Source organism: Mesocricetus auratus, unplaced genomic scaffold (genome assembly GCF_017639785.1).
Source record: "Mesocricetus auratus isolate SY011 unplaced genomic scaffold, BCM_Maur_2.0 Super-Scaffold_6730, whole genome shotgun sequence".
NCBI lineage: Eukaryota > Metazoa > Chordata > Mammalia > Rodentia > Cricetidae > Mesocricetus > Mesocricetus auratus.
This window is the reverse complement of record NW_024429184.1, coordinates 2,113,208-2,136,148: the sequence shown is the minus strand read 5'-3', so window position 1 is coordinate 2,136,148 and position 22,941 is coordinate 2,113,208. Positions and strand designations below refer to the sequence as shown.

The 22,941-nt window shown below is 43.2% G+C and overlaps 1 protein-coding gene across 3 annotated transcripts in view; it reads right to left on the bottom strand.

Moving 5' to 3' along the window:
• Svep1 (sushi, von Willebrand factor type A, EGF and pentraxin domain containing 1) overlaps window positions 1–22,941 on the bottom strand; it is a 176,593-nt gene that overhangs the window by 71,640 nt on the left and 82,012 nt on the right. For 2 of the 3 annotated variants that reach the window (XM_005085043.4, XM_021235926.2), the window contains exons 9-22: window positions 22,108–22,237; window positions 20,841–20,948; window positions 17,139–17,270; window positions 16,813–17,007; window positions 15,480–15,601; window positions 14,415–14,523; window positions 12,664–12,828; window positions 11,702–11,935; window positions 9,454–9,615; window positions 7,422–7,583; window positions 4,359–4,520; window positions 3,645–3,736; window positions 2,398–2,494; window positions 688–801 (exon numbers count right to left, since the gene is read on the bottom strand). In XM_005085043.4, the coding sequence (XP_005085100.1) occupies window positions 688–801; window positions 2,398–2,494; window positions 3,645–3,736; window positions 4,359–4,520; window positions 7,422–7,583; window positions 9,454–9,615; window positions 11,702–11,935; window positions 12,664–12,828; window positions 14,415–14,523; window positions 15,480–15,601; window positions 16,813–17,007; window positions 17,139–17,270; window positions 20,841–20,948; window positions 22,108–22,237 (1,984 nt within the window). The remainder of the gene's footprint in view (window positions 1–687; window positions 802–2,397; window positions 2,495–3,644; window positions 3,737–4,358; window positions 4,521–7,421; window positions 7,584–9,453; window positions 9,616–11,701; window positions 11,936–12,663; window positions 12,829–14,414; window positions 14,524–15,479; window positions 15,602–16,812; window positions 17,008–17,138; window positions 17,271–20,840; window positions 20,949–22,107; window positions 22,238–22,941) is intronic. The other variant, XM_040737940.1, reaches the window with a different exon arrangement.

Below are 22,941 nucleotides of genomic sequence, written 5' to 3'. Positions count from 1 at the left end.
AATTAGTAAGAAGCGTCGTCCGTGTCTTGATTTGGGAGCTGGCTGGAGGCTCCAAAGAAAGCCTGGTACACATTCTATTTCGTAAGACTCTATTATCAGTACCAGGATAGTTATAATGAAATTCAGCATGGGAATTGATAGTGAGGTTGGTGTTTCTGGACTATTTTAGAGGGAGGATACTTCAAGGCTGCAATTCTCTGAATTAATACGTCACATACTTCAATACATGAATGCCTTTGAGTTAGAGAGAGGAGCAGAGTCTGTGGCTACAAAAATAACCAATCTATAGTAATAATCACAGTCTGTAGCAACAAAAGTAACCGATCTATAGTAACAATCACACACACATACAAATCCAGATTTCAGTAAGGTGAAGGCCAAGGGATCGGGAAGGACCTGGACCTTGTCTGGCATCCCATGAGAACAAACACGTCTCCTCATCTCCATTTATGAGCCTGGAAAACAGGTTCAGGAACATTCACAGGCTTTGAAGTCACACGTCTTGCAGATAAGAGGGTGCCAGATCTGCCCATTTTACCATCTTATAAGCCATAAGTAGTTTCATGCTGACAAACTGATGCCTTTGCTTTCCTTACATGACCGAGTCATGAGCGCGTTCCAGATGTACACAAATAATCCAGGACAAGACTCGGTTTGTGTTGCAAGGACACTAGCCTTGCGCCTTACCCGTGTAGCCCAGTGGGCACTCGCAAGTGAATCCCCCAACTTGGTCTCTGCAAACTCCACTGTGGAGACAAGGCAGTGAGCTGCATTCATCAATATCTGTTTCACACTTTAAGCCTAAAATGTAAACCAAACAACTGAATGATAAATCAAAGAACGGGAGTAGCAAACATGAGTGATCAGTTGAAGCGATGATCTCCATGATCTAGGTTTGTAAGGAAGAGCTACCATCAAGGAGGCACTACATGATTCCATACAGATTTAAGATACCTTACAGCATTTCATGGAAAATAGCAAAAATATCTTAAAGCATTAGGAGAATGGAGAGGGAAGCTTGCAGTTATAAACAGGGACCACGAATTATGCGAACCATAAAGCAAACCCCACAGAACTATAAAGAGTTGCTACCAAGGTCGTCCGACTCAAGGGGTGGGGCGGGGCGGGGCCAAGTTTCTCTAAATCTCAGCTTGTGTACAAGATGCCCTTCAGTGGGCATCGTCTTTCCATAGGGAGAATACAATTTTCTGGGCTAGCTCTGTTAGAAACCCAGGGCACTGTGATTTCAGCTCACCAGCATTAGCATTACCTTTGGACTGAAGAGAAATGGTGTATTTCAAGCCACACCCTACACCACTGAATCAAAAATGCTGGGACTGCCAGACTCTCCAGGGTCCAGTGACCTGTAGTTTGGCAAGCCTTCCAAATAGCTATGGAACACACTACTTTATGAGATGCACTATCCTATGTGCTTTCTTTAAGTCACCACTGAAGTGCAGGATTCTCAGAAAATCCTTGCTTTTTGTCTTTTTAGATATGATCTCACGTGCATGCCTGGCTGTCCTGGAACTCACTTTGTAGACCAAGCTGGCCCTGAACTCGGAGAGATGCCCAGTCTCTGCCTCCCAGTGCTGGAAAATTCCATATATCCTATGAAATGTCAGTGCTTCTGTTTTTAAGAATGCATGCATGTGAGCCAACTGTGATAAATGGAATGCTAATATTCTTGCTAGCCTTTGGCTACCTTTTGTTTCTAATTTTCCCTTTGTTTATTTCTTTTTTGGTGAATACTACTTAAATATAATTTTCCAGGAAAAACTTTCAGAATTCATTGCATACTCTTTTTTGCAGCAAAAACTCATTTTTTAATAGAAAATAAGGGATTGTTTTAAATTAATTGTAATTGTAAAATATAGTTTATTTTCTCCTAAAATTGTCTCTGGACACATCTGTAATGTGAACCAAACTGCAAATAAAAAATAATTCTTGCATAATCCCTAAGGCCTCTAGTCCAAAGCGATGGTGTTCTCCTGAAGTTAGAAACAAAGTAACAAATCTCATCTACGAACAAGAACTTCCCCTCTTGAGTAACAAATAAGAGAAGCCAGGAATTTGTTCTAAAATGTTTGTGTTGGACAAAGTTGAGTGTCATGCCTTTAATTTGTGTTAGAACAAAACCTTGGACATGACTCCTGGAGTATTCCCATAAACCTCCCCAGCTTTCATTGTAATGGTTCCCCCCCCCCCTTTTCTCCAAACTACACAAAGTAAACTGTTGGGTTTACACCCCTTTTGTCTTGTTCAACCCAGTATTTCTCCTCACTAACATGGTCCAATGTATCTTATGCGATCTGTGTTTAGCATTCCAAAGTCTGACTCGAATAGCTTCACCAATTTCACATGAAACACGTTAAAATTAGCATTCCTTTATGTTACCTGTGTACCCGAGTGGACAGAGACAGGTATAACCACGCCCAAGTGGCTGGCAGGTTCCACTGTTGTGGCAAGGGTCTAAGAAGCATTCGTGGAAGACCTGCGGGGACAGAAAAGACATGTGTCACAGAGCAGCACTCAGTTCATTTCAGAGCATTCCTACCTCGGGGCTGTTAACGTTGCTATGTTGCTTCCAGGTGAGTTCATTCAAGCTAGCTGTGTCACAGGAGCCTGCTATGCACGGGCACAAATGATGCTGCTTCAGTGAGGTTAAGTGCAGTCAGGGGTCCCAAGTGCCGGTTGCAAGTTAGAATCTATTAGAGATGTTTTTGAGATATATGAAGTACTGGGGTCAACCAGGGCCAGATTAAATAGATCCTCTAGTGTGAAGTTCATATGTTATTATTTAAAAGCGGCCAGTGGGCTCCATTACACCACTGTTTTAGAGGATCGCACAGGCTTCTGTGCTCAGCCAGTTCATTTTCAAATGTGACACGATGTAGAGTCCTAACAGCTCTAGGAGGCTCTAGGAGGTTGACATAAGAAATACATTGTCATCGGCCTTTAAAAATGCCAATCCCTAGGGACTCATGAACCTTGGGAAGGATGGATTAAGGGTAATGGCAGAATCTGACATAGCAGACCATCTTAAAAAAAAAAAAAGAGCAGAACAGGCCAGGGAATAGAGTTCCTTGGCAGGGCACCTGCCAAACACTGTGAGGTTGTCAGTTCAATTCCAAACACCATATGCATGTGCATGCATGCACGCACACATGTGCAGGCGTGTGCGAGTACACGCCTGCACAAAAGAAAAACAATTGGTTTAATTATGTTCCTGAGTGGCAGTTCTTAATTCTTTATACATTATCCACAGAAACATTTTCTTTGGTCACAAAAATATGTAAATAATTTTGAAATAAAATGTGAATTATCTTTCTATCTCCAGAAAAAAAGCCTTTAGTAAACCAAGCCCCCTTTTGCTCCGATGGACCAATTAGTAGATCAAAGCCTCCTACATCTATACATGATTGAGCAGACATTTCTGGGAAAATAGCTCCAATGTTTGGTACTAAGAAGGTCTAACGTGGCACTTTTTGAAAGTTCTTATTAAGAATCATAACTAAATATAACTTTATAGTATTCATAATCTGATTAAGGTTTCAATCCCAGCATTGTGTGATATGTAAAATGACAAATTACTCTCTGAGCATCCCATCAAAGAGAAAGTTCTGTGCAGGGGGCTGACTTGCCTGGCTGCCAACTTCGTACTTCCTTTGGGTACGTTCAGGGCCTGCGAGGGGCACTATGCTTTCTTCTGCTGCCGAGAAAGTGGAGCTAAAACCTAACAAGACAAACAGGCAAGATGTCAGCGTGTGGTAGGTGTGGCTCACAATTAAACCCTCTCAAAACACGATCTGGTTGCAGAGTGAGTCAAACCACATGTATTTTGTTTCAGTAATAACTAAACAGGAAAACAGCCATGGGTGGCATGTCATTCCATCCTAGGCTCTGAGAGAGATGTTTGGAAGTTACCAAGTGCAACCTTTCCAAAATAATTCTTCCAGTCTTGTCACCAAAAAGACCGTAAAAGGAGCCGGTAAGATGGCTCAGTGAGTAAAATCACTTAACATCAAGCATGGTGGCCTGAGTTTGATCCTAGGACACACATGGTGGAAGTTGTAAGTTACGATTCCTGTAAGCTGTTGTTTGACCACACATGAGTATTGTGACATGTGCATGTGTGAATGTATATACACATGCACATACATGCTTGCACACACATGTGTACTCACATGTGTGCACACATAACTACGTAAATAAAGAAATGTAATAAAATTGTTTTAAAAGGCCATAGAAGGATGACTTGAGCCCAGATATGGGAATCCACCTGAAATGGTGATGGTCAGAGTAGAAGAGGCCAGAGAGGCACAGATAAGACCCTAGCATAAGGTCTGAGAACTCACTTGAGCAATCTGTGATGGATGTGGCACCGGTGATGGTTGTAGTCCCATAAAAGGGACAAGCTAGGCAGAAGGACTTCCCTGCATTGGGCTGGTAGTAGTCTCGAGGGCATGGATAGCAGGGAGTTAGCCCAGAACGAGAGAATTCTCCTACTGGACAGGGCACTACAAAGGAAAAAAAAAGAGATTGTGTGTATGTATAAAATAACTCATTGCATTTAAGATAAGCTTCCTAACCTTCAGTGTGAGAAAGCTACTGAAACACTTGTGTCACCTCTTTCTATTTGGAAGGGGGACGTCCCAGATGCTTAATTAAATTAGTCAACTGATACTATAAGATGAGAAATGGTGCATCTGTATTCATATATGCAGTGAACAAAGACGTATGCTTTCAGTTAATGTGTTTCCAAAGACAACGCCAGAAGTCACTTAATGACTTAAAGTCCACTCTAAAGGGTCTGAGTGTGAGGTGGTCCTCATAAAACATTAATCCTTGTCTTATTGGGTAGGTGTGTCAACAAGTATGAGTAGATACCATTCATAGGACCAAAAGCTTTCAGATTTTGTAGCCACAAGCCGAAGGATAGGTATGTAAGAAGAGACAAAATGCATAAATTTTGTATTGCATGAGCATGGTGGTAATGTGTGGCATATAATTGTTACAGTGATTATAACAATTAATTTTTAGCATGATGGAAATATAAAAGGTATTTTGTTTTTAAGAAGCATTAGGTAAACTCGGCAAAATACAGAATGACACACCTATAAACGTAAATCAATATAGAAAGAAAATAATAGTGAAAGACAGACAGATGGAAAGGAAGAAAGAAGAGAGTAAGTAAGGAAGAAAGTTCAAAAGTAGGAGAAAATATATGAGGGTCCATTTTATGAATCACATATACTTCCATTTTAAAGTATAACAGTGTTGGTCCACAAGAGAAAGCTGAGTTATTCCTGCTTCCCCTGATGAGGAGAATGTGGCTTAAAGTGCTAGGAATACTGGGAGACATTACCAGAATGTCTGCCACATTCTGGGAATTAGAACTGCTTAATTGCAAAGCTGGAGCTAGGCAAACCTCAAGGCTCGTTTGGAAAGCTAAAAGAAAAGGCAAACGTGAACTCGCTTCCCTGCAAAAATTCCAGTCGCTTTATGGTTGGAGGATGTTGGGGGTGGTGACAGAACTATTTTACTGCAGACTTTCTTTCAAAATTAGTTTGCATAGTAACAAAATCAAAGAGTGTCTACCAGATCCATTTCAAGCATAATGTGAGACTTTTGACTTCTAAAAAATTTGGAGGTGGCTTTGACACAATAAAGCATGGGTCATGGGCTTCAGCCACGGCCTAGAAAAATCCTTTTCTCAACACTTTGGTGAAACATTGGATTGATGAATACTGCTCAAGGAATCTGTGACCCTGGTACACATGAGGCAGTTTAAACAAATGGGAAGACATGTAAATCATATCGCTCAACACCCATTCTCCTGTGTCCTGTGACTCTCAACTTCTGAGGACTACATTTCTTAAGATGTAGCCCTAGCATACCCCTTCCACTGACACATGTAAACTGCCCACTCGCGGGTTTTGAGTCTCAGTCTGTTTTGGGTTATGGCTGTATGTGGCTGTAGCTCAGGGAGGAAGCTGTGTAGCCTGGAAAACTGGCACAGAGCAGGCTGGCTCTTAGGAAACATCTTTTTACTCTCCGGGTTGCCACAGACCTTAGGCTTTTAAGGCAGAGGATGAAGAGCAGGAGGGCACATGCTCTTAAGAGTCATAACACAGGCCAGCTTGTGAGTCTCTGATACTGCTGGGGCAGCCCACCAACCTTTTACTCTGAATTCAGTTCCACGGGATTTACAGGTGGACAGACTTTCAGAGTTTCCAGCAACAGGCTGGTGTGCGTGTGTGTGTGTGCATGTGTGTGTGTGTGTGTGCGTGCACGCGCGCATTAGTGTGTGTTCGTGTGTGTACACATTAGTGTGTGTTCATGTATGTGTATACATTTGTGTCTGTCCACATTTTTGCACATGTATCTGTGTATTTATGTGGTGTACACATTTGTGTGTGTGTATATTCATGCATGTATATACATTTGTGTCTGTGTATGTGTGTGTATTCATGTGTGCATATACATTTGTGTGTATGTGTGTGTATATTCATGTGTGTACACATTTGTATGTGTGTATTCATGTGTGTACACATTTGTATATGTGTGTATTGATGTGTATATATACATTTGTGTCTGTGTATGTGTGTATATTCATGGGTGTATATACATTTGTGTGTGTGTGTGTGTGTAGGTCAATATTGGGTGTCTTCCTCTATCACTATTCATCTTATTGTTTACAATAGGGTCTCTCACTGAACCTGGAGCTCATCGGTAGATGGGGCTGGTTGATCAGTGAGCCCCAGAGATCCTCCTGCCCCTACCTCCTACTGCTGGGATCTCATGAGTGCTGCCGTGTCTGTTTTCTTACATGGGTGCTGTCAATTTTAACTTGGCCCCCATGCTTGTACAATAAGCATCGAGTGGCTGAAGCCTCTCCCTAGCCTATAACAGATCGACTTTGACTCTCAGTCCTGGTTTTGAGATAGTGTGATGTTTTTATCTTCTAGTTTTGTTTACGTCTTCAGGAATTTCTGGTGGGGCAACTATACTCAGCTGGGATATTAGAGATATTCAAAGCAGAATGCTGGCCTTTTCATTTCTATTTAAACCAGTGGCTGTCATGGTGTGATCCCTGGACTAGCAAAAGCAGGCATCACCTGAATACTAGGAAGAAATGCGTATTACCCTTAGTGAATCAAACCTGTATTTCTACAGGGCCATGAAGCCTCAAGCTCATTACTGAGGCCTGGGATAGAAGTCTTGTGCTATATACAGAGAGCCCATTGTTTATACCGAAGCGCTGACCAGCAGAAGAAAAGGACCTCCCCGTGAAGAGACAATTATTTACATTCTTCACATACTGTGGACACTTAGTTTTGTTAAGAGCATCCCGCTCCTCCACGCAGAGGACTTAGCATACGTAAATAATTATAAACATTTAAAGCGGTGGCGATAACCTCCACAAGCAGAGATGTCTACAGCTCCTCTTTTCACAGTTGTGGTGGGTTCTGGGCACAAGAGGCAGCTCCGGGATCCAAACTCTGGTTGGTAAGCACCCAGCGGACACGATTCACAGGTCTCAAGCCCACTGGAAGAGTAGGTGCCTTGCTTGCACTGAGCTGAAAAGAAACATACAACGCAAGTGAGCAAAATTAAGGTGCTCAAAATTAGTGGTACAGGGTGGGGTTTCCCCAGCCTAAGGCATGGCAAGAAGGGAGACGTGAACTCCTTCTCTATAGCTGGTCACTCGTGGTAGAGTACTGTGCTTCTGGGTACTACTAAGTTTTAGACACACATACCCAGTTCCTTCCATCTCTGCCTATTAGTATTCTAACAGCACAGTTTGATTAGCAGTCACGGAACAAAGCTTGAAACAGACACCATGGTGAGGGGCAAGGCACTGTCTTAAAGACAAGTCGTGCACCAGGAAAGTGTCAAGGGTGACAGAAATAGACTCTCAAACTAGGTTCCCTGCACCCAACTACTACAACGCCTCACATCTCCAAGTAAGAATGGATTCTGCTGCTCCCCCAATCACTTCATGGGTGAGGCCCAACCATTGTCTTTTCCTTTAGGTTCTCCAAGGGGTTCTCATTTTTAGCATTTCTGGTACCTTTCCAGTCACCTGGTACCTCCTAGAATTTAGGCTTATCATTAAGTACCCACAACTTATTTCTTCGTGTCCATAACACGGAGAAGCAATTACAAAATTTCTTCTGTAAGGTGTGTCTTCTGCTAACCTTCATCATGAAAGAAAACGTTTCCACTAGGGGAGGGGTGGTCTTGCATTGTGAAGAACAGAGAAATGTGGAAAATGCTGCCTATTTTAGTAGCAAGAATCTATTCATCCTGTGTGTGTTGGAATTCACTCCCAAGTCAGCAGAGAATTGACCTCATCACATAGAATGCTGTTCTAACAGAAACTAAGTTGATGATTGCTAAGTGCCACGAAAGTCCTTTCTACTAATTAGTGTGAGGGTCAAGAAAAAAAAAATCCGGCTAAATGATGCATGTGGACTGAAGCTTGAGAGAGAAGCATGTAGCAAGGCATAGTCCCAGGAAGAAAGGCATGCGGTTTTTTTGGGATACAGAGACACTCAGTACTTTATAACTAGAAAGAATGTGTAGAATTGGTCTCAATAATGTTCTTATTTCATCCTATGTTTAGACTGATGAACTGAAACAGAACCCCAGTGGTTCTCAACCTTTCTAATGCTGCAATCCTTTAATACAATTCCTCATATTGCAGTGACTGCCAACCACAGAACTATCTTTGTTGCTACTTCATCATAACTGTAATTTTGCTACTGTTATGAATTGTAACGTAAGTATCTGGCATGCAGGGTATCTGATGTGTGAGCCCCCATGAAAGGGTTCTTCAGTCATGACCCACAGGTTGAGAACCACTGTGCTACCCCCAGAGTATGGTATCTAATTTACATTATTTGAAGCTAACGGAACTTGAGAGCTCTGTAGAAGCAGACAGGTCCCTCCGAGCCTGTACCAGCTTAAAATGTTTGTGCTGCATTATAACTCTGGGCCCACCCACAAGCTAATGCACCCTTTTTCTCTCACAGTGGATCTTAAGACCGTATGAGACGAGTCCATTCTGCTACCCAGAGGAAGGAAGCACCCTTGACCCTGAAGACGCTGGGATGCGTTGGGGAAGTTGCAGACAGACAGGCCTTGGCAACACCTTCCTAGTTCGTGACACTAGGTCACACTCTCTTGGTCCCGTCATACTTCTCCATAGCCACTCACCTCATCATCAAACACACGGCACACTTCCTAGCTTCGGTGTGTCCTCATTTCTAAAGACTCCCGTGCCACACGAAAAATTCTCATTAAGTGAGTGAGTGTGATTGTCTTTTGATGTTTTTATCTTTTGATACAGGAGCCTTGGCCAAGACCAAGTGACGGGCAAAGAAAGCCTTCCTCCCGTTAAGACTGGATACGAAGCCCAGCTGGTCAAAGCATGTAAGCCTCTACCTTTGCATTCAGAGATGCTCCTCGAGTGGAGATATTCCGTGCGAGTCCCGGAGGGGCAGAGCTTGCACTCCAGCTGCCCTTCTTCATCTTGATAGGATCCCATCAGGCAGCTTTCACAGGTGGAATGCTCCAGCGAGTAATAGGTGCCCAGGGGGCAGTTCACTGTGGAGAAAACAGCCAGGAAATTCAGGTCTCTGCCCCCATGGCTCCCTTTGGTTCTTTTTTTTTTCCCAATGAAGCTTGCTTCTAGGTACTATTATTCATGTGTTAAATTTGACTGTCAGAGTCTCTCACCCGCAGTGAGTAGACCTTCCAGAAATATACTTCTGAAAAACCAATAGTAGTAGATTTTTTATTTTGAGAAGATGCATTAAGTTTTATTGACCAACCTTAGGGTTGTTATGACAGGGCTCTAAATAATGGAGGAAAGCTATGACAAGCCATAGCATTATAGGGAATACACAGTTAACCAAGGGAAAGCTGCCAGAAGGCAGGGATAAAATAATGGATATTTAGATGAACTTGTGATGGCTTTGTGATATGGAAAATGTTTTCTCTCTGCATGCTCCCCCTATAAAATTAAATTATGTGTCCATTTCAATTTCATTTCTAGAGACAAGAAACGGTTCAACACAGTAGGACTAAAACAGGTAAGGAAGAGCCTTGGCAGTGCTTACAGGAGCTCTTGCCCTATGAAGGCATCCTCGAATCCAGAGGCTCCGAGGAAACAGGTGCATTTTATAACTTGTAGTGGCATGGACATTCTGAGGTCAAATAGAATGTTAGACTCACCGAGCAGGCTGCTATTAAACTCAGCGTTCTAGAGAGACATCTGAACTTCAGACCTGGTGACTCAGAGATGATAATGAGTACAGCTAGTACCTGGGTGCTTATTAAAAATGTGTTTCTAATTCTCTCTCCCTAAAGTGCCAGGTGCATTAGCTTGTGGGTGGGCCCGGAGTTATGATGCAGCACGAACATTCTAAGCTGGTACAGGCTGTCTGAAGACCCCACTGAGACTGGAGAAACAGTGATCGAGACAGTTCCCGCTTGTTCTCAGACAGTGCAAAAGGAACCAGAGTAGGCTCGTGAGAACAGCTTTGAGTGAGCTGATTTCGCCACACTAGGGAAAGCACAACAGACGGCAGGAAAAACTGTCAAAGGAGGTTTCTCAGACAGGATACCAGGGCCATGACTTAGGAGAGACTAACGTGAGATTCACGTCATTCACGGTGTTTGGTGCATGCGTGCATGTGTGCGTGCGTGTATGTGTGTGTGTGTGTGATGTCATTCACGGTGTTTGGTGTGTGTGTGTGTGTGTGTGCATGCGAGCGAGCGAGTGTGCGTGTGTCTGTGTCTGTGTGTGTGTGTGTGTGTGTGTGTGTCTGTGTGTGTTGGCCTCTTTGGGAAACAGGTCAGAGTTCATCCAGATGATAATTGTAGCTGTGTGGAGTAGGGCTAAGGAGATAGGGAGGAAGGTGGGTAATGACTAATGAGTCTGAGACTCTGTGAAGATGTTCTGAAAACAGACAGAAGTAATGGCTACACCCTACTAGTGAACTAATGCCATTGAGTTGTACATTATAAAGTACTTATTTACAAGGTTTTTAGAACTGGCTGTGTAGTTAGGAATCTCTGCTGTATCACCTTCTCTGAGTATGTCCTGTGCCTCTCTGGATTTACTTTTCTCTTCTGTACTGTGTACTAATGTTAAGAGTACACCAGAGAGGTGTTGAACTGCACTAAATGGGAAAGGTGTGTGTCTCATATATAGAAATGGTCAAATTGGAGCAACTGATAGAAAGTCATGGGACTGTTTTTGATTTTAAGGATAATTTTTATTTACTTATTTATCTGTTTATTTATTTGTGTGTGTGTGTGTGTGTGTGTGTGTGTGTGTGTGTGTGTGAATGCATACAAGTTTCAGCGGAGGCCAGAAGAGGGAATCAGAATCCCCGTGAGCTGCCAAATACGGATGATGACCATTTCTCCAGCACCACAGCGAGGCTTAAAGAGCTATAATAATTGAAAAATAAGACTTGTTTCCCTCACGTAGAACACTTGGCTTGTCCTCCACAGCGGTACACACTCATGTTCTCCAGATAACACAGTGCGGTGACAGCCACACGACAACAACGCAAAAATGCCTGTTCCACGTCCGTGCTCTTCACACACATTTGGGAAATGTCCTCACCCAGCTCATTCCACCCCGTGTGCAGTGAACAGCCAGGTCCCAGAGGAGGCTTACCGCACATGCGTCCCCTCAGCACAGAGCCCGGCCTGCAGAAGAGAAAGGCCTTCTCTGTCTCCAGGGAATTGCTGTCAGCCACCACCATCTCAGAGGCAAGCCGGAAAGAGTACATGGGCTCCTTATTCAAGGTGCTCCTCAGACGGTTTGTGATGGTTTCCAGCGTCTTAATGAGTCGCTGCTGGTTTTCCAATTCAAGGGTATCGTTTCTCTCCTCTGGCAGCGGCACACTAGCTGAGATTAAAATCACAACAAAATTAAACATGCATGCACACACACACATACATACACACTCATATGAAATTAAACATGCATGTACACACACTCATATAAAATTAAATATGCATGTACACACACACTCATATAAAATTAAACATGCCTGTACACACACACACACACAGTCATATAAAATTAAGCATGCATGTATACACACACACACACACACACACACACACTCATATAAGCACAAAGGGTGTGTTAGGTGCTAACTATAATAATAAGTTTTGCCCCCAATGCAGTTGTATCTTAAAGTCTTTTAGAAGAAAAAAAATAATAGTTTAGAATAGGCCAATCAGCTCGCACTGGATGAGTCACACGTGGGTAGTGTGAAGACCAAAACATGTTTGTTTGAACTCTTTCCCTGGATGCTGGTTTTGCATCATCTGTTGAGGGAGTTCATCATGACAGCATGAATTATCCTGTATTCTTGCTTTTTAAAACAGGCCTCTTAGTTCATCCTGCCACCATGCAAGCAACGCAGGGTGCCGGTCACTGCAAGGACCAGAAAACACGTCTGTGACATTAAGCAGCAACTCATGGCCGTGCTTAGTTGGCCGCACTCTCTCTGGTTCTCTCCAGGGCTACTTCCTAATACACATAAGGCACGCCAGGTTTCAGAACCAGCTTCCCAACCCTAAATTTCGCCTCATTGTTACCTTGGCAAGTGGAAAGTCTATCCTTACCTGTGATGTTAAAAATGAGCTGAATTTTGGGGTCGGACAATGGGGCCGTTCTTTTAATCCGTGCCGATCTGGCTTTGCCCACACGTGTAGGTGATTCTTGCACAACATCCAGGAAGTGATCATAAGAGTAATCCAGCCTGTTACCTGCACCCCAGCCCCCTGGTCCTGGTGCAGGAAAAACAAGTGATCAGACAAGCACATCTTCCTCCATGTTCAGGTTCTAACGTCACAAGTCAAACTGCCTGCAACCATTCACTCAATTGCCCCTGGTGTACATATGGGTTTGGCCCATAGCCTTACACTGTCATTTTTGGGGGGGCATTTTGCATTTAATTTCGAGACCATTGCCCATTTACCTCTGAAAGTATATAGGATTGATAGCATCTCTAAGTTGCCAGGCAATTGCCTCATTTTAAAGGGAACTGGGGAGGGGGATGCGGCAGTCTAATTATACCTTCCTCCATCTTAGAAATGGCCTTTATGAGCTTAATGAACGTAGTCAGGTTTTCTGTTGTAAATATTATTCAGAATATCTGCCTCACAGATATTCTGGCAAAGGCAGCCTAGAAAGTTTGTGTCACTGGAGAAGACAAGGATGTGCGTGACTTGTAAAGTGCCCTTGATATCACTGTGATTATCAGCCGTATTTCCACTTCATGAAAGTCTGATGCATGACTGTATAACCTCGGCCAGTTGCTTTCCTCTTTCCGAACTCCGATCCTTTCATTAGTAAATGGAGGTAATGAGCCTGACTTCACAGCATTGTCTCTAATGAGATGGGGCAATTTATATGCGCCACCTGGTTTAATATCTGACTCATTACGAAACCCCGGTGTGTCAACTAATTCAGTGATATCCATGTTGTCCTGGCCATACTGATACTTAATTATGTTCTTTACACGGTAGTTGTGTTTGTGAGCCTGTCACCGAGGTAAACTCTCTTCAAAGATTTCTTGGCCTTCTGTATGTCTTTAAAAAGCTGGGGTCGATATTTTTGTGAGATTCGAGTTACATGGTTTCTCCCAACTACTATGTAGCTATTATGAAAAGTTGATTTACCACACTGAGAAAATCTTTGAGGGAAAATTTCAGTCTACTTGGAAAAACACTCAAAATTATGCTTAAACTTAGATTTTGGATTTTAAAACTGGATTTTATAACCCAGGTGAGAAATATGGATATTTCTTACGTATAGCTATTTTGAATTAATGGCCGGTTGAAATGCCATATAAAAATTACTGGTTACCTACTTTCTGACTGTTATGATTATATTCTATGATAGGTCACTTAAATTTTTTTTTGATAGGTCACTTTTAAAATTGCCATCACAGGACTGGAGAGAAGGCTCAGAGGTTAAGAGCACTGACTGTTCTTCCAGGGGTTCTGAGTTCAATTCCCAGCAACCACATGGTGGCTCACAACCACCTTGAATGAGATCTGGTACCCTCTGCTGGCACTTAGACAGAAGACTGAATACATAATAAAAAAATAAAATAAAATTGCCACCACAGTGTGACCTTTATCCTGAAGTGCTTTGGCTAATATTTTAAAGTGATCTATTTCATACTAACATTTAAGATATCCATAATGAACTATCACATGATCGGATCGTGTAGCCATCCTAAAATGTTTGATGATTAAATTTAATGAAAGCTAAACTTTCTTTTTTCCATTTTCCACCACTCCCGCGGGGGCAATTGCATTTTGCCGATCCAGTCTGCAGACCACCGCCCGCTGAATAATGCCATTACCAATTGCAAAGCCGTTTTCGTAGTCATAATTATATTCAATGCAGTATTTTTTGGTCAGGTCCTCCAGTCTGCAGTCAATGTCGTCAGCGTCACTACAAAAGGACGGGACCTGCAAGCGAACACGAGGAGGAAGAACCTGGGAATCACACCCCTGTGTGCTTCTGGTGAAGCCCTTGGCTCCCCCGGACCGCGGAACCCCATCGTCAAGAGGAGAGTGGAAGAAGGTCCTTTGTGTTTCCAGAGCTCTACGTGTTATAAATAGAAAAATCCTTTCGGACGGAGATGTAGCTCAAGAGCTAGGGTCCTCGCCTCGAGCCCACAGAGCCCCGAATACGACCCGGATACGACCCGCACTAGGGTGTGGTCATATGTGCCCACAATCCGGTGGTTCACAGCCTCCCTAACGCTGCGGTTCTTAGCTCCTCACGTCTTTGTGACCCCCAACCATAAAATCATTCTCGTTGCTACTTCATAACTGTCTTTTCTACTGTTATGAGTCATAATGTAAATATCTGATAAGAAAATGGTCTTAGGTGACCCCTTTGAAAGGGCAGTTCAAACCCCAGAGGGGTTGCAACCTACAGCTTGAAAACCACTGCAGAGTCATCCTGTCACTAGGGAGGCGGAGGAAGGGGGACCAGCATTTCAGGGTGGTCCTTGGCTACATAGCCAGGTAGAGGCCTCTCTCTTGGATTCCAAAATTAAAACCAAAAAGCAGCAACAAAAAAATAAAACGTTTAAAACGTTCAATTAGTTCTTATCATAGAATAATTTTGGGCATTTTCTGTCAGACTTTAAATAATAAGGCAAGTATTTTTAAACCACAAAGACCCTAAACCCTTTTTTTTTTTGTTGTTAGCTTTCTGGTTCATGTTATTTCAAAACTCAACGTCTTGATGCAAACTGAATTCAAAAGTCTAAACTCAATGAGTCATTCTAAGCACGAATTTGAATCTCAAAGAGGGGCACATTGGGGAGTAGGGATTTCAGTTGTAAACGACCCAGTGAAGTGAGGACCCGTTAAGACCGCCTTAGTAGTGCCCTGGGTGTCTCCTGGTGACGTACCATGTTCCCCAGGGTGGTTTCAAACGCGGTCGAAAACTTCTTCAGTAGATCCATGTCGTCACAGCGAGTGGTTTTGTACAGCATCTCAAAGGACTTGAACCCGTGGTTCGCAAAACGTTTTACTAGGAAAGTTTAGGGGAGACGTCTTCAGTTGGGTAGTGTTTCCAAGTCAAACTTCATTTATTCCCTCTCCTCCCTGCCCCTCCCCTCCCCATATTCACACACACTAGGTAAGTACTCTATCACTAAGCTATACCCCCAGTTCAAAGATGTAGCTTTCTGTGAAAAACTGAGACACCAGAATTTAATCCTAGAGGAGGACCGATCCTACAAAGGATCACTACACACGTGTGGTAATTCCACGGTGAGGGCTAATACTCTGTGTGCTAACTTAAAAAGTATTTTAAAGCTGATTTTCTCTTGCTTCTGACATGGTTGTTTTTGTAGGGAGAGGCAGCAGTGAAGGTTTCCAGGCATCCACTAGCCACAGTAAACCCCAGCTCAGCGACACTGGGCTCCTTTGCCCAGATGAGTTGCCTTTGGTCTAACATTCCGTAACCTCCAGTCCTATGAGAGAAGGGGCACCAGGGAGAGCAAGGGGTCCTTTGATCTTGACTACATCAAAGTAGTTTAAATTTGTACAAGTTTCTAGTTGTGTGTTTGTATCTCCAACTAACAAACATTTAAAAGTTTTAACTATTATTGTGTCGTCGTAACCCTTGAAAGCATAATTCCCGCAGAGGCAGCTTTGCTCTTGGAGCCAAAGCTCACATCGTGGGCTGCTAGGGTCTAGGATGTGGTGACCCAGGGGTTCCAGCCACTACCCCACACACCCACACACACATACACACACCACTCACCCCCCTACATTCACAAACACAAACACACACACACACACACACCATGCACACCACACATGCACGCACGCACTAACACACAAACTCCACCCATCCCCACACTTAGAGTGAGCAGCTCTGGATCGAAGCTGAATCTAAAGACACCACACAATCTACTGTATTACATCATCTACACTGGATACTAAGTTACGTGACTTCTTTCACTAAGGAACCTCAGGTTCTTGCTTCCAGACCGAGAATTCCATGTTCCCAAACTTCTCCGAGTAGTTTCAGTAAATCATGAGAGGATAAAGACAGTTTGTTCTTTCCATAGTAACCCAGTCTCTAAGCAAGACTCTGGTGGCTAACATTTTAAACACGCATTGCCCGTTCACGACAACCTTCCCGCCAATTCTCATCATAAGCGGGGGTTTCCTGAGCAGCTTGCAGAAAGGCACGCAGCGGGACACTTGAAAAGGTGCAGAATTGGAACTTACTAGCACAGTCTGGCCATTCAGTAGAATATGGGGGTCTCCAGATACCATCTTCAAAAGCACAGTAGTACTTCTCAGTGGACCCTTCCGTGAAATCATAGCCCTCCCGGCAACTCAGGGTACAGTTAATTCCAGCGCTATCTTGGGTACAGATGAAGTCTCCATTTATAGGGGTGAATGGAACCTCACAGGGAGAACCTGTGTCAAAATAACACTGTATTATTCAATTATAGCTTTGGAGCAGCACAGTCCAAGGATTAAAACTGAGCTAAGGAGAGAGCTCCTCCTACCTCCCGGCTAGGCTGGGGAGTGTCTGGTGGAGAGAGTACCTTTTATGACAATGTGGATGTCACAGGTTCTGTTGTTGCCTGAGGGGTCAGTGGCTGTATACCACACTATAGTCTCCCCGTGAGGAAAGAGGTCTCCTTGTGTGTGACTTCGGGTAATGACCAGTTCAGCCCCTAGGGAGGGAAGAGAAGGTGTGATTTCTGAGTCACCTCACTCTGCCTCTCTGCCCTTACCCTTTCGTCTGAGGAACTTTCATTTTTTGTTCATGCAAATTGTCTGGTCTACTGCTAAAGAATCAAAGACACAATATTGAGTCCACACCACAGAAACCATACACTCAAAAAATCCCATTAAATTAAGGGCTGTTGATGAACAGAAGTATCTTTGACTGGGTGTGTTAGGATATTGGCAGTTTAAGAAACGGATCCGACTTTCCTTGTTTTAGGGGAAGTTTTTAAATGGACTTCAGATACGTTCGCTTGGGTTTTCCCCCCACCTTCCTGTGGCCTGCTGTAATTTATTCATCTAGTATTAGGGATGAAAGTGAATGCACAGAATTCGACTGGGGATGCCAATAGGAGCTCATCTTTTATGTTTCCTGTTGGGGAAGTCCTGTGTATATGTCAATAAATTACTGCTGACCAATAGGAATCTAGATAGGTGGGGCTAGGAGGCCAGGAGGATTCTGGGAAGGAGAAACACAAGAGAGTCGACATGTAACGCCATGGGGGTAGGAAGCCCGGAACCATTCTCTGGTAAGAGACATACTTAGATTAACAATTATGGGGTAATTACTTAAGTCAGAGCTAGCCAGTAAGAAACAAGCAAGGCCAACAGCTTCATAATTAATATAGCCTCCTGTGTGTTTATTTGGGGACTACAATGCGGCAGAGCCCAGGCAGCTGGCGGGGGATAAACCAAAGTGGCTAGCAAGGAAAAGCTTCTCTTAACAGAATGGTTGTCAGGAGTGGGATTGAATTTCCACGCAAAATAACAAAAGCTTTAAAGGAATTTTGGAAACAGAAGAATGGAGAGAAGCACAGATTTTTGGTAGCAGCATTTTTCTCAGGCGTTTTGCTAGCCACAAGCCGAGATTCACGCGGCTTGCTTACTGGAGTCTTCCTGACTCGGCATAAAAAGAAAACAAAAACAAAAACAAAAACAACAAGGTTGTTTTAAGAGACTCTACTAACGATTAAAAGGTGTATACGTACAAATGGAAGTGACAGCTTTTGCTGGATGTCAACATGGACTGAGGCAGTAAGCTGGAATCTCGCTTACGCCCGCCATCTTGAAACGGCAGTTTAAAACAGCCGCGGTTTTACAGATAAGACACGTGGCCAGAAAAACATAAAGATTTACAGTAAAGTCAGACTTGGATGAAGAAAATCTCTAAAGGTTTACAGTATGTTAAAAAATATACGTGAGATTGAGAGAGAAAATGAAACAGCAAAGTGGTAAATAAATAGAAAAGCCGGCATTGTGGTGGCGCACGCCGGTAAGATTTACTCCAGAGGCAGAGGCAGGCGGCTTTCCAAAGAGAAACCCTGTCTCAGAGAAAAATAAATAAAAGTAAAATAAATAAAGTAATAATACATAAATAAATAAGCCATGTAAAGATGGAAAATACACAGAGAGTCTGGACACTGTACACTATTGTGTTTTTCAGTTTTTTCATTACTAAGGAAGGAACAACTAAAGTACACTTGATTATAAATGCTGCTGAATTAATTCAACTTTTATCTTTTAAAAATGCCTTGACTTCAAAATTTAAGTATAATGATATGTTACTTGGGAAAGGAGATTTTACTTATGTTTCTACAGAAAATGAAAAGCTGAGGATTCCTTCCAGGCTTCTGTGGTTTGACGAACCAAGACCCCCGGAAGCAGTAGACCAGGTGTTCCAACTATTGAGACAGCTAAGATGATGCAGCTTTACAGACCTGGAAAATACGGACTTATAAAGTTTCTGAGTTTTGTCATGATCCCCATGGTATGAACAGCGCCCCCTTCCAGCATGAAGCAGTTTGGAATGAGCGACGTCCTAATTCCCATCTTGTTTATAAACCTTTGTTTTCATTTAAATGGGATTGTTTATAATTGGTTAATGATCACAACCAATCTCTTTTTAATGGTAAAAAGGGGAATTATGGTATGGGTATTGTTTTTCATTTATTGATACAAATTCAAGGTCAATTTTGTGATGTGTGTATTTCTCTTAAGTATTGTGCTTATACTGATCTTTTAAAATGTAATGCATAATTGAATACAGACTATAGATAGTTACTTATAATAGAATTTATAGTTAGGTAAGTTAGGTTTTCTAGATATACAAAAATATATTTGAGATAGATGAACAGTCTTCAAACCTCTCAAAGACCTTCAGAAAATGGCATTTAAAATGGTTTAGTGTTTTTCTTGACAATGAGAAATATCTGCTCTTGGCAGCACCAATTATGTCTGAGAGGAAGATGGGCATCGAAGAAACTTGTTATGGAGTTTGCTTTCAACATGGCAAGATTAGCCATTTGGGCAAGAAACTGCTCTTGCCTAGATTGTTTGACTGTTGTTGTATAATCTGGACATGCAGGACCCACAGGAAAGTGACTGTAGAACTCAGTCTTACAGGGTTCCTGCTTCATGAAGAATCTACAAGACTTTCTGCAGGACAAAGAAAAATGACTGACAGACTGCCAACGCAGATGGACAGTTTGAAATTTCCTGCTTTGCTGAGAAATCTTCTGGATACATTGTGGCCTATGGGCTGAAGATGGATGCCCCAACATTACAGAGGAACTTCGGGTGACTGTCCAGGCAGTAAGATACCTCTGTCAATCCTAGTGTTTATATGTTATCCTTCTGTGGTCTTTGATGGAGTTGAAGACAGATAGTTATAATTATAGTTTTCCTTAGTTATGATAAAAGATAAGCTACATATAGGACTTTGGACTCACAAGGATGGGATGGATGATATTTTCTTTAGATCTTGCTAAATGTTAATAGACAAAATGTTGTAACTGTGTTCTTACTTGATAACTGTTCTGTCATATACAATTTGACTATGTTAAAGTTAAGACCTTTCTTTTTGTTTAAACAGAAAAGAGGAGATGTTGGGGAAGTCCTGTGTATATGTCAATAAATTACTGCTGGCCAATAGGAATCTAGATAGGTGGGGCTAGGAGGCCAGGAGGATTCTGGGAAGGAGAAACACAAGAGAGTCGACATGTAACGCCATGGGGGTAGGAAGCCCGGAACCATTCTCTGGTAAGAGACATACTTAGATTAACAATTATGGGGTAATTACTTAAGTCAGAGCTATCCAGTAAGAAACAAGCAAGGCCAACAGCTTCATAATTAATACAGCGTCTTGTGTGTTTATTTGGGGACTACAATGCGGCAGAGCCCAGGCGGCTGGCGGGGGATATACCAAAGCGGCTAGCAAGGAAAAGCTTCTCTTAACAGTTTCCATGGCATCACAGACTCAGTTTAGTAAACTCGTTAAAACCTACAAGTCCAAAACCTAGCAGAGGTCTAGTAAATGCCCCGTGGTTATTGAATAAAGAGGAAGCCCGATGGCTAAGAACGATGCTAATGCTAAGCTTTCTGATTATTAAAACACACCGTTGGAGCCATTTCCCACGCGTCTTAGCTGTTACTTATCTATTTATTTTGCCATGCAAAGAAGTTTTTAAGAGTAAAACCTGGCTGGCGCCACCCAGCCGACAAGATCTGCGTGTCCTCACCGGAGTTGTCTGAGAACTGAGGCTCATCCCAGCTGGCAGGGTGCTCCTTCTCAACCACCTGGACGGGAGGTGGAGATCGGCACCGATCTATGACAGGAGGCTCCACATCTGCAGAACATGGAGTCAGACACAGAATCGTGACTGTTCTCTAATAACTGTAACAAGCCTGGCGGAAATGAAGACATTCCAGGGAGACCCTTGTACTTCCCAGGCTATCAGACTAATGAAGCCACGGACCCCAGACGTTTCCAGAGAGAAACTGTGCTGGGAGAAGGGAAAAGGCACCAGGTAGAGAAGGGAGCTTGTCTCCCAGAAAGAGATCTCATACAGCTCAAACAACGTGTTAGACCTCCCTCTTACAGGATGAGACTGAAGCCCAGACAATGACGTCAACGTCAGTGGTGGGTGGAGCCACTCTTTGAGGTGGACTGCTTAGAGGTTCACGTCCTTGGCCTGTCCCTTAAACGCTAGCCTCACTTTGGGGCCCAAGAGACAGACTTGGAGGGTTCGCTGGAGCTCTTAATCCCTCTTTCCAGTGTGGCCATAACGGACTAGTTATTTTTTCTTTCCGGTATTGATCTGACTCCTTTAACCGGCTTACTAAGGATGGGTGGTCAGACCTAGCTGGAGGCACAGACTATGACCTTTAAGTTTGATGACCTTACTGAGCATTCGATTCCACACCGAAGGGGGGGATGCTGGTGAGTTTCGACGGTCAACTTGACACAACCTAGACTCATCCGAGTAAGGGGTCTGGGTGAGGGACCATGTTGATCTGCGGGCATGCCTGTGTGAGACTGTTCTGGGCACTGAGATGGGGAGATCCACCCTAACCGTAGGTGGTGTCACCCCCTAGATAGGGGTCCTGTGAGCTGTGTAAGCATGAAGAAAAGTAGCTGAGCATTAGCAATTGAGCAGGCAGCATGGGTGCGTTTGCTATTTCTGCTCTTGACTGCAGATGTGAGAGGGGAGTAGCTGCTTTGAGTTCCTGCCTTTACTTCCTCTCAGTGGTCAACTGTTAGCTGGAATTATACTCCAAACAAGTCCCTGCCTTTTCTAAAGTGCTTTGGATCATGGTGTTTTATCACAACAGGAGTGTGCCTAGAAGAGATGGCTTGGAGGCAGGATGGGAAGCCATGCTTTTAAGGACTGATTGAATGAGCTTTCAATTTCAGGATGAAGAACCCGGGCAGGGGACACTGATCAATACAAAGGGATTGCTTTTGTAACCCTCCTCCCCTCCATACACAATTTGGAGAAGACTTACCGATAACCTTAATGTAGAAAGTGCAGCTGGCTTGGTTACTGGATGAGTCAGTCGCTGTGTAGGTGATGGCCACTTCTCCAATTGGGAAGAGGTAAGGTGGGGTGAAGGCTGGATGGACATGGACCGACACCTTACGGAGACAAACAAATATTTGATAACGTCGGCAGCACATTTCTCTTCTTTCGGTTTCTGTATCATCAGCACGGGAATAAGAAGACACAGCGTTTCATAGGAAAGGAGAATGAAGCACATCCCCCTGGTGTGGTTTTCATACCGCTCTTCCCACCCTCTATAGGGGCGGCGTACATACGTATTGTCCCTTGTGTTTTAAGCACAATGCAGTAGAACACCTTTTTTTTTTTTTTTGGTTTTTCGAGACAGGGTTTCTCTGTATTGTTTCGGAGGCTATCGGTCCAGCCCAGCCTTGAACTCACAGAGATCTGTCTGCCTCTGCCTCCCCAGTGCTGGGATTAAAGGCATGCGCCACCACCGCCCGGCAAGTAGAACACCTTTTGCACTCTTGAGTGATCTTCAGAACTTAAGAAGGCTTTTTACACGTCCCCTTCATGTTCACACGAAATATGATTTCTTTCAGGAAAGCATGTTGAAGAACTTTTAATTTGGTTCCAGATTTTACTCTTGTAGACAGTTTTACACACCAGCTTAAACATATTTTTGATATTTGTTCCGTGCATAGACCTGACCTCAGACTATCAGTATTTTATTGATGGGTAATGAAAAACATTGATTTCCTAAAAGTGTGATAACAACTTGCATTCCCATTGTCTGGGATCTGATATCAATGTCAGCGTTCTCAGGTCTGCATTGAATATC